General features: G+C 40.2%; 1 protein-coding gene across 1 annotated transcript in view; it reads right to left on the bottom strand.

Moving 5' to 3' along the window:
- The window catches only part of LOC112916144 (A disintegrin and metallopeptidase domain 3-like), a 107,640-nt gene extending 96,936 nt beyond the window's left edge, over positions 1-10,704 (bottom strand). Inside the window, exons 1-2 of the mRNA XM_072763473.1 lie at positions 10,550-10,704; positions 9,961-10,043 (exon numbers count right to left, since the gene is read on the bottom strand). Of these exons, the coding sequence (XP_072619574.1) occupies positions 9,961-10,043; positions 10,550-10,607 (141 nt within the window). The 5' untranslated portion in view covers positions 10,608-10,704. The remainder of the gene's footprint in view (positions 1-9,960; positions 10,044-10,549) is intronic.
- Positions 10,705-12,573: the final 1,869 nt, after the last annotated feature.

The following is a 12,573-nucleotide window of genomic DNA, read 5'->3' as shown; positions in this document are numbered from 1 at the left end:
AAAGGAGAGACTAAAAATGATAAAGGCAAGAAAGTATCACAGAAATCACCAGAAACAAAACAAAATAATAAAATGGCAATATATACATATTTATCAATAATTACTTTGAATGTAAATGGACTAAATTCTCCAATCAAGACACAGATATTAGAATGGACAATAAAACAAGATCCATCTAATGGTACATTCAAGAGATTCAATTTTAGACCTAAAGACAGCTGCAGAGGAAAAGTAAGGAGATGGAAAAATATTTATCATCTAAATGTATGTCAAAAGAAAGCCAGAGTAGCAAAACTTTTATCAGAGAAGCAAGACTTTAAAATAGAGACTGTAACAAGAGACAAGTATGGCACCATATCATCATAAAGGATACAATCTGACAAGAGCTATAACAAGTGTAAATATTTATGCCCTCAACATGGAAACACCAAAATATATAAAACAATAACAAACCTAAGGAACTGATAATAATGCAATAATAGTAGGACACTTTAATACCACACTCACATTAATGGGCAGATCACCTAAGTGGAAAATCAACAGGAAACAACTTTGAAAGACCCACTGGGGCAGCCCGGGTGGCTCAGAGGTTTAGCGCCACCTTCAGCCCAGGGTGTGATCCTGGGGACCCAGGATCGAGTCCCACGTCAGACTCCCTGCATGGAGCCTGCTTCTCCCTCTGCCTGTGTCTGTGCCTCTCTCTCTCTGTGTCCCTCATGAATAAATAAATAAAATCTTCAAAAAAAAAAAAAAGACCCACGACAAGATGGATTGAACAGATATATTCAAAACAACCCATTAAAACAGAGGAATATACATTCTTTTCAAGTGCATTTGGCACATTCTCCAGAATAGATCACATATTAGTTCACAGATCAGGCCACAACAAATGCAAAAGGACTGAAATCATATCATGCACCTTCCCTAAGCACAAAACTATGAAATTAAAAATCAATCACAAGAAGGGAAGGGGCAAAATGGTGGAAGAGTAGGGGACCTCGTTTAATTGGAGCTATTGAATTTAAATAGATAACTGTCAAATCATTCTGAACACCCATGAATTCAACTTGAGATGTAATAAGAGAATTGCTGGAACTCTACAAATATAAAAGTGACCACTTGAAGCAAGGTACAAGGTGTGGAGAAGTGAATCCTAAGCAATGTATCAGAAGATAAACAGCGATGGGAGGAAGCCTCCATAAGCCAGCTACTGGAAAGTGATATAGCCCCAGAGTACATAATTGGAACCCTTAGAAATCTACTCCAGTAAGAGACATCCCTGCCTGAAAGGTGCTCAGGTGGTGTAATGGGGCAGAATATTAGTTGGGACAGTGTGGTCTCAGGATCCCCACAGTTGGAGAAAGTGAGGATGCCTGAACCTGTAGAGTTCCCAGGCATCAGAGCAGGGAATTTGGCTACAATCAGCACAGCAAGCTCAGGACTGGGCTGTCAGCAGTTTGCCATACACCTCAAGCTGAGGCCCAATTGAGTAACTGCTCTCCCTGTGGGGACCCTATAAAGGGCAGGAAAGTAGGGACCCCCTGTCCTTCCCTGGGAGGGACAGAGAGGATGTGCACAGGACGGGGCAGCAGCTCTCAGTATGGAGACCCTGTAAAGGACAGTAACAGGGTGATCCTCCATCTTCCCCTGGGAGAATCAGTGTGGGCATGCTCCACAAGAGTCAGCAGAGTTTGAGACACATAAAAATGAAGATTGCTTATGTCTGAGGGTTTACTGAAGACAGAGAACCTCAACCTTTCAGCTCTGGGGCTGAAGATCAGGTCATCGCTATTTTTGTTTTGGTCCTCTAAAGAGTTGCAGAAAGCTTTCAAGGAACAAAAGCCACACAAAGCAACCCAAAATAGCTTATACTGAGACTGGCCCTCTGCCAAGGGGCAGTGAACGCCACCCAGCAAAAGACACCTGAAAATCAGCACAGTAGGCCTTTCCCCCCAGAAGACCAACTGGAAGAACAGTTGAATAGCAAAGTTTATGGATCTCACAGTACTGGAAAGCTCCAGAGCTAGGGGAAAAAGCTATAAAGAATTCAAGGTCATTTCTCATGATTTATTTATCTTTTGGTTTAAAATTTTCCATTTCCTTTTTTTCTTCCCCTTTTCAACTAGTTTCTTGTTTTTTTCCAAACTCTGATTTAGGTCTTTTTTTAACTTCCATTTTTTACATCTACATTTTATAGATATATTCCTACATTTTATAGATATATTCTTCATTTTTGGTATCCTTTCACCTATTCAATTATATATATTATATATATAATATAATTATAATATATATATATATATATATATATGTTTTGCTTTCTTTACAATTTTAGGATTTAGTGTTTTCTAACACAGAGACCAAAATACACTCAGGACCAAATGGATCACCCTGTTTTGTCCACCCTGTGAGATTGTATTCTCTATTCACCCCACCTACCCCCCTCCGGTTTTTTCCTTTTCTTTCTTTCCCTTTTCTTTTCTTTTCATTTTCTTTTTCTTTTTCTCTTCTTTTTTGGTTTCTGACCTCTTTGGATTTGTCTAGTATGTATTTGCATAGGTCATGGTTGATATCATTTATTTTTTTCATTCATTCATCTATTTTCTCTGGGAAAAATGACTATAAAGAGGAATTCAAAACAGAAGAAAAAAACTAGAGGTAATCCTCTCTGCCACAGACCTAACCAATAAGGATATAAGTAAAATATCAGAGCTGGAATTCAGGACAACAATTATAAAGTTACTAGCTAGACTTGGTAAAAGCATAATGACACTAGAGAATCTCTTAGTACAGAAATGACATCTAATCAGGCCAAAATTAAAAATGTTAAAACTGAGATGCAGTCTAAATTGGATGCTCTAACAGCTAGGGTAATGAGGTAGAAGATAGAGTAACTGACTTAGAAGAAACTTGATGCAAAGGAAGGAAGCTGAATAAAAGAGTAAAACAACAATGGACCATGACAGGAGGCTTCAAGACATCAGTGATACCTTAAACAAAAAATTATATATATTAGAATTATTGGATTCTCTGAGGGAGAAAAAAGAGAGAGAAGAGCAGAAGGTATATCTGAACAAATCATAGCTGAGAATCTCCCTAATCAGGGGAGGGAAACAGCATTCAAGACCAAGAGGTAGAGAGGACCCCTCCCAAAATTAATAAAAATTGATGATGAACACCCTGAATTATAATAGTGAACCTTGTAAATTTCAGAGATAAAGAGAAAATACTGAAAGCAGCTTGAGACAAAAGGGTTAAGACAACCTATAGGGTTAAGACACAAGGTATCAGATTGGATAAAAAATCAAGACCCATCAACAAGAGACTCTTTCTGGCCTAAACACTTCCAGACTAAAAGTGAGGGAGTGGAATTCCATTTATCGTGTTAATGGACCTCAAAAGAAAGCTGGGGTGGTGATCCTTATATAAGACAAATTAGAGTTTAAACCAAAAATTGTAATAACACATGATGAAGAACACTATGTCATAATTAAAGGGTCTATCCATAAGAAGATCTAATGATTATAAATATTTATGTTCCTAACTTGGGAACAGCCAGTTATTTAAAACAATTAACAACAAAATTAAAGAAACACATTGATAATAATACAGTAATAGTAAGGGACTTCAACATCCACTCACAGCAATGGACAGATCATTTAAGCAGAAGATCAATAAGAAAATAATGGCTTTGAATGACACACTGGACTACATGGACTTTAACAGATATATTCAGAATATTCCATCCCAAAGCAATAGAATACACATTCTTCTTGGGTGCACATGAAACTTTCTCCAGAAGTGATCATATACTGGGTCACAAGTCTCAACTGCTACCAAAAGATTGGGATTATTCCCTGCATGTTTTCAGACCACAATGCTTTGAAACCTGAACTCAGTCACAAGAGGAAATTTGGAAAGAACTCAAATACAAGGAGGCTATAGATCATCTTACTACAGAAGCAAAGGGTAAACCAGAAAATTAAAGAATTAAAAAAAATTATGGAACCTAATGAAAATGAGAACATAACTGTTCAAAACCTTTGGGATACAGCAAAGACAAACCTAAGAGGGAAGTAAATTGCAATACAAGCCTTGCTCAAAAAATTAGAAAAATCTCAAATACACAAGCTAACTTTACACCTAAAGGAGGTGGAGAAAGAACAGAAAGTAAAGACTAAACACACAGGATAAGACAAATAAAAAAGATTAGAACAGAAATCAATGAAATAGAAACCAGAAGAATAGTAGAAGAGATCAACAAAACTAGAAGTTGGTTCTTCAAAAGAATTAGATTGATAAACCCCTAGCCAGACGTGTCAAAAACAAAATAGGAATGATACAAATTAATAAAAACATGAAAGAGAAAAAATCACAACCAACACCAAGGAAATTCAAACAATTTCAAGAACATATTATGAGCAATTATATGCCAACAAATTAAGGAATCTGGAAGGAATGAGTGCATTCTTAGAGATGTACAAACTGCCAAACTGAAAAAAAAGAAGAAATAGAAAATCAGAACAGACCCATAACCAGCAAGGAAATTGAAGCAGTAATCAAAAACCTCCCGATAAACAAGAGTCCAGGACCAAGTGGCTTCCTAGAGGAATTCTACCAAACATTTAAGGAAGAAATAATACCTAGGCTTCTGAAGCTATTTCAAAAAGCAGAGAATAGAAGGAAAACTTCCAAACCCTTTCCATGAGGCCAGCATTACCTTGATCCAAAAACCATACAAAGACCTCATCAAAAAGGAGAATTACAGACCAATAGCCCTAATGAACATGGATGTCAAAATACTCACCAATATACTAGCCAAGAAGATCCAAAAGTATATTAAAAGGATTATTCACAATGACCTTACATCCTGGGATGCAAGGGGGGTTCAATATTCACAAATCATACAGCATTATACATCACATTAATAAATGAAAGGAAAAGAACCATATTATTCTCTCAACTGATACAGACAAAGCATTTGACAAAGTACACTACTCTTTCATGATTAAAGCTCTTCACTGAGTAGGGATAGTGGGAACATACTTCATTATCTTAAAAGTCATACATGAAAAGCCCACAATGAATATAATTCTCAAGGAGAAAAACAGATCTTTTCTCCTAAGGTCAGGAACATGACAGGGATGATCACCCTCACCACTGTTGTTCAACATAGTACTAGAAGTCCTAGCCTCAGCTAGAACAATAAAATAAATAAATAAAAGGGCATTCAAATCAGCAAAGAAGTAGTCTAATTCACCCTTCACAGATGACATAATACTCTATATGAAAAACCCAAAAGACTCCACCCCAAAATTGAACTCATACAGCAATTCAGCAAAGTGAGAGGATACAAAATCAATGCACAGAAATCATTTATATGTCTATGCACTAACAATAAAACTAAAGAAAGAGAAATTAAAATTTTTAAAGATTTTACTCATTTACTCATGAGAGATGGGGGGGTGGGGCGGGCAGAGACATAGGCAGAGGGAGAAGCAGGCTCCATGCAGGGAGCCTGATGTGGGACCCGATCCTGGGATTCCAGGATCATGCCTCGGACTGAAGGTGGTGCTGAACCGCTGAGCTACCCGGACTGCCCAAGAAATTAATAAATTGATCCTGTTTACAACTGCACCAAAAACCATAACATACTAGGAATAAACCTAACGAAAGAAGTAAAGGAACTGAACTCTAAAAACTACAGAACATTTATGAAAGCAATTGAGGAAGACACAAAAAAATGGAAAAACATTCCATGCCCTGGATTGGAAGAATAAATATTGTTAATATGTTTATGCTAAAAAGATTGGACCAGAAAAACAGAAAAAAACAAATAAAATAAAGGGTTGAATCTCCAGGAAAAAAAAATGTCTATGCTACCCACAGCAATATATACATTCAATTCAATCCCTATCAAAATACCATCAACATTTTTCACAGACATGGAATAAATAGTCCTAAAATTTGTATGGAACCAGAAAAGATCATGAACAGCCAGAGGAATGTTAAAAAAGACCAAGGCTGGTGGCATTACAATGCTAGACTTCAAACTATATTACAAAGCTGTAATCATCAAGGCAGTTTGGTACTGGCACAAAAACAGACATATAGATCAATGGAACACAATAGTGAAACCAGAAATGGACTCTCAATTTCGATGGTCAACTAATCTTTGACAAAGCAGGAAAGAATATACAAGGGAAAACAACCTCTTCTTCAAGAAATGGTGTTGGGAAAACTGGACAGCCACATGCAGAAGGATGAAACTGGACACAACAGACTAAAAATGGATGAAAGACCTAAATTCTAGAGAACAGAGGCTGCACTTCTGTGACCTCAGCCATAGCAACTTCTTGCTAGACATGTCTTCAAAGGCACAGAAAACAAAAGCAACAATGAACTATTGGGACTTTATCAAGATAAAAAGCTTTTTCACAGCAAAGGAAACCAAAGACAACCAACACAATGGGAGGAGATACTTGCCAAATAACATATCTGAGAAAGGCCTAGTATCCAAAATCTATAAAGAATTTATCAAACTCAACACCCAAAGAACAAATAATCCAGTCAAGAAATGAGCAGAAGATATGAACAGACATTTCTTCAAAGAAGACATTCAAATGGCCAACAGACACAAGAAAAAAATGCTCCACATCACTTGGCATCAGTGAAAACAAAGCCATAGTGAGATGCCACCTCACATCAGAATGGCGTAAAATTAACAAGTCAGGAAAGTACATATGTTGGTGAGGATGCAGAGAAAGGGGAACTCCCTTCCTCTGTTGGTAAGAATGCAAGCTGGCTGGCTGGGGCATCCCTGGGTGGCTCAGTGGTTCAGCACCTGCCTTTGGCTCAGGGCGTGATCCTGGGGCCCTGGGATCAAGTCCCACATCGGGCTCCCTGCATGGAGCCTGCTTCTCCCTCTGCCTGTATCTCTGCACCTCTCTCTCTCTCTCCTCTCTCTCTCTCATGAATAAATAAATAAAATCTTAAAAAAAAAAAAAAAGAATACAAGCTGGTGCAGCTACTCTGGGAAATAGTATGGAGGTTTCCCAAGAAGTTTAAAATAGAGGGAAATGACCCAGCATTTGCACCCAGCATTGCTGATTCTATAAGCCAGCAATTGCACTACTGGGTATTTACCCCAAAGATACAAATGTAGTGATCAAAGGGGCACCTGCACCCCAATATTTATAGCAGTGATGTCCACAATAGCCAAACTATGGAAAGAGACCAGATGTCCATTGACAAATTAATAGATAAGGAAGATATGTATATATACATACATATACACATACACACAACGGACCACTACTCAGCCATGAAAGAAAAGAAGAAAGAAAGAAAGAAAGAAAGAAGAAAGAAAGAAAAGAAAGAAAGAAAGAAAGAAAGAAAGAAAGAAAGAAAGAAAGAAAAGGAAAAGGAAGGAAAGGAAAGGAAAGGAAAGGAAAAGAGAAAAGAAAGAAAAAGAAAAGAAGAAAAGAAAAAAGAAAAGAAAAGAAAGAACAAAAAGAAAGAAAAGAAAAGAAAAAGAAAAGAAAAGAAAGAAAAAAAGAAAAGAAAAGAAAGAACAAAAAGAAAGAAAAGAAAAAAAGAAAAGAAAAGAAAAGAAAAGAAAAGAAAAGAAAAGAAAAGAAAAAAAGAAAAGGAAAGGAAAGGAAAGAAAAGAAATCCTGACATTTGAAATGACATGGCTGGAACTAGAGGATATAAGGCTAAATGAAATAAGTCAATCAGAGAAAGACAATCATATGATCTCACTCATATGTGGAATTTAAGAAACAAAACACGGTATCATAGAGGAAGAGAGGAAAGAATAAAACATGGTATCAGAGAGGGAGACAAACCTCTTAACTCTAGGTAACAAACCTCTTAACTCTAGTTAAGAGACTCTTAACTCTAGGTAACAAATTGAGGGTTGCTGGAGGGGATGAGGGTGGAGGAATCGGTTAACTGGATGATGAACATTCAGGAGGGCAAGTGATGTAATGAGCACTGGGTGTTTTATGCAAGTGATGAGTCACTGATCTCTACCTCTGAAACTAGTAATACACTATGTTAGTGATTTGAATTAAAAAAAGAAAGAAAAGAAAAGAGGGACACCGGGTGGCTCAGCGGTTAAGTGTCTGACTTTGGCTCAGGTCCTGATCCTGGAGTCCCTGGATCGAGTCCTGCATCAGGGTCCCTGCACAGAGCCTGCTTCTCCCTCTTCTATGTCTCTGCCTCTCTCTCTGTGTCTCTCACGAATAAATAAATAAAATCTTTAGGAAAAAAACAAGAAAGAAAAGAGATGTGGTGTATATATACAATGGAATATTAGTCACAAAATGACTGAAATCTTGTCAGTTGCAACAACGTGGACGGAAGTAGAGGGTATTATACAGATATTAAGTATTAAGCAAAATAAACTAGCCAGAGAAAGACAAATACCATTTATTTCACTCATATGTGTATTTTAAAAAACAAAAAAGATGAACTTAGGAGAAGTGAAGGAAAAATAAGATGAAAATAGAGAGGGAAGCAAACCATAAGAAATGCTGGACTCTAGGAAACATGAGGGCTGCTAGGGAGGTGGGTGGGAGGATGGGGTAACTGGGTGATGGGCAATAAAAAAGACACTTGATGGAATGAGCACTGCAACTTATGAAACCCTGAATTCTACCCCCGAAACTACTAATACACTATGCATTGACTAAACTGAATTTAAATAAAACAAACACATGGAAACAAATGAAAATGAAAACACAATAGTCCAAAACCTTAAAGATGCACCAAAAGCAGTCCTAAGAGGGAGGTATATAGCAATAAAGATCTTCCCTGGGAAGCAAAGAAAATCTCAAATAAACAACCTATCCTTACACCTAAAGGACAATTAGTGAAACCTGAAAGCATCACAAGGAATGAAAGAGGATTAGGAGAAATAAATGAGACAGAAACAAAACAAGACAAAAACAAAAACAAAAAAAACAAAACAAAACAATAGGTCAATGAAACCAGGATCTGGTTGTTTGAAAAAAATAATAAAATTGGTAAGCCTCTAGCTAGGCCTATCAAAGAGAAAGCAACTAAATAAATAAAATTACAAATGAGGGAGTAAAAAATAACAACCCATGCTACAGAAATACAAACAAATATAAGAGAATATTATGAAAAACTATATGCCAACAAACTGGACAACACGGAAGAAATGGATATATATTCCAAGACACATAAACTACCAAGACTGAAACAGGAAGAAATAGAAAACTTGAACAGAGCAATTACCAGCAAAGAAAATGAATCAGTAATCAAAATCTCTGAACAAATAAAAGTCCACGATGAGATAGCTTCCCAGGTAAACGCTACCCAACATTTAAGGAGTTACCAAAACCAGATAAAGATTCCAATAATAAAGAGAATTATAGACCAATATCTCTGATTAACACGGATGTAAAAATTCTCAACAACATACTAGCAAACTAAATTCAAGAATACATTAAGGAAATCATTCACCAGGATCAATGGTGGTGAATTTACTCCTGGCCTACAAGCAGGGTTCAATATTCACAAATCAATGTGATACACCACTTTAACAAAAGATTAGATAAGAACCATAGGATCCTCTCAACAGATGCAGAGAAAGCATTTGACAAAGTAAAAATCCATTCACGGCAAAAACCCTAGACAAAGTAATTTTAGAAGGAACATACCCCAACATAATAAAGGACATATATAAAAGACCTACAGTTAATTATCATCTTCAATGGGGAAAGACAGAGCTTTTCCAATATAATCAGGAACAAGGCAAGGATGTCCACTCTCACCACCGTTATTTAACATAGTGCTAGAAGTCCTAGTCAGCAGACAACAAAAATAAATAAAAGGCATCCAAATTGGCAGGGAAGAAGTAAAACTTTCACTATTTGCAGATAACAAATATTTTTTTCATTAAAAAAAAAAAAGTGACTTCTTAATTACATGTGTTTTGAAATCTTCACCGTCGTTGGTATTTGTCCCAATCTTCCGTGGCACGGTAATTTGTAGAAGGGATGGTTCAGGATCTACAGTAAGGACAACATGTGTGAGCATTCCCCAGTGCCTGGCAGCATCCTTATTCTTCACTTCTCCTCTCACATCACCTCACTCTTTGAAGCTCCAAGCCCCAACACACACACACACACACACACACACAGGCACGCACGCACCCACCGCAAAATCAGACTTTGTACACCCCCGTTAGAGGCTCCCAGCCAGTGGGGAGCGTGACCCTGCCCCCGTCCAGAGACCTCAGCCCGCAGGTGAAGGAGGGCTGCGCCCCAGGCCCCGGGCCGCAGAGGTGCGCGCCCTCCCCTCCAGGTGCAGGGTCCGGCAAGGGAGGGGCACCTGTCCCAGCCTCGCTCCGAGCCCTCCCCGCAGCAGGCCCAGGACCACCCTGACGCCAGGCGGGCTCTGACAAGACGCTGGTCTCTCCCCAGCCGACCGGGGCTCTGGAGCAAGGTCCCGGGGCCCGCCGAGCCCAGAGGCTCTGCGGCCGGGGGCCCTCCGCGGAGCAGGGTCCGTCACTCACGATGGCCCGCGGAGGTCAGCCGGCCCAGACCTGAGAGCATCAGCAGGAGAGACAGCATCGCGGGGCCCGCCGGCCTGGCCACGGTGACGGCTGTTGACTGCGGAACGGTGGCCGCGCGCGGGGCCCTGCGCTCCGGCCGGTGGGAGGGGTCGGCGCGGGCCGCGGGGCGGGGGCGGGGCGGGGCGGGGCGGGGCGGGGCGGGGGCGCGGCTGCTCCGCCCGCCCCGCCCCTCCGCCCCCTCCGCGGACCCGCGCGCAGCCGCAGTCCCCCCCCCCCCCCCCGCCCGCTGCGCGTGGGAGGCACACACCGGCGGGGCCTGCTGCCCTCGTGGGCTTGCGCTTTATTTTGCAAAGCGGGGACGTCGGACACTCGTTCGGGGATGACGTAAGGGTCACGAAGTGCATTTTCTACCCTGGAAATGGGCCGTTTGCCGGGGAAGTGCTTGGCGGGGTTAATATTCCACGTCGTAGTTTTCTGGCGCAATGGCTGAATTACTGTAGTGACAGAAAATAGAAAACGGAAATTCACAATATGTTTATCAGCAGACAGGCGTCTGTTTTAAGCATATCTATTGCGGGATTTCTAGAAGTCTCGGATCAAAACAAATACACGCAGGTGCACACAGATAAAGAGTGTAAAAAAACGTATTAGAACCAATTAGTTCTATGGTCGATAACTTTCTTAGAAAGCTCCTTTGTTAAGGAAACTAAATAAAACGCTAATTATGACATGGATGCCTGTATGTGTTTTAATCCTTCAATATAGATAGAACTGCAATTTAAATATCAGGGCAAAACAAATCACAACTATGAAATAATCATGTAATAACAACTTTATCTTCCCATTATTTATTTATCCCACTGTGTATAGCATGGCTTCCAAGGAGTATATTAAGAAGTACATGCAGAAGTTTGGGGCTGTGTACAAACCCAAAGAGGACACTGAATTAGAGTGACTTGTGGGGCCAGGGTGGGAGGACAGGTGAGTACCGACTCAGGAGAAGAAACCCCGTGGGCCCGCTGCCCCCTTCCCTCCCCCTCTGTCAGGGCTGTGCTACTGGTAACACATCGCCCTGGGGATTTCAGACCTGCAGATTTCAACTGAAAGCCACGAAATCAAGCTCCATCTGCAACAGGCGATCCCTGGTCAGGAGCTATTGGGGTGTGGTTGGAAGCCCGTCAGAGGCAAGGGCTTAGGGAAGGACCCCGCTAAGATCCTGGCCAGGCTAGCCCCACTCCCAAACCTGGGTCTCCTCCTTGGCGGTGCTGTCAGCGCACAGAACCATGCGCATCCCCACCCATAACCCTTCACCCTGACGATCTGTATTATATTTAATGTATATGTGAATATATTGAAAATAATCTGTTTTTTCCTGGTTTTGTTTGTTTTTTGTTTTGCTTTTAGCCTCTACGTGCTAGATCACAGGAAGACTTTGTAAGATTGCTCATTAAAGGAGGTGAAGTTTAGCCCTTTGTACAGGTAGCTTGCTCAGTAATTAAATCAATACACTCCCAAAAGGTCCTGTTGTTGGCTCAAAAGCTGAGACAGACTTTACAGCAACTAAGAGTTTGAGGCTATAGGCTAGTCACATTCCTCCCTTGGGTAGCAAATCCTTTCTTCAAGGGGGATCTGAGTGGTGCATTTTTCTGTTAGCAAAAAAAAACCTTGCAAGAAGCTGGTAGCACAGCAGGGACAGAAGCCATCATGTAGAAAGTTAGGAAGGAAAAGGAGAGGAGATGTTGCAGAAGGGGTTAGTCTATACTCTTAGCAGGACTGGAAAGATCCAGTTAGGAGGGAAGAAACATAGCAAGGATGAAGGTGGATAAAGAGTGATTAGAAAATAAAATATAAAAGTAAAAAATAAAATGAAATCACACTGGTTTTTTTTTTTTAATTTTTATTTATTTATGATAGGCACACAGTGAGAGAGAGAGACACAGGCAGAGGGAGAAGCAGGCTCCATGCACCGGGAGCCCGACGTGGGATTCGATCTCGGGTCTCTAGGATCGCGCCCTGGGCCAAAG

This window comes from Vulpes vulpes, chromosome 7 (genome assembly GCF_048418805.1).
Source record: "Vulpes vulpes isolate BD-2025 chromosome 7, VulVul3, whole genome shotgun sequence".
Lineage (NCBI taxonomy): Eukaryota > Metazoa > Chordata > Mammalia > Carnivora > Canidae > Vulpes > Vulpes vulpes.
Note: the sequence above shows the minus strand (reverse complement) of the source record. Positions and strands in the feature narration are given on the sequence as shown.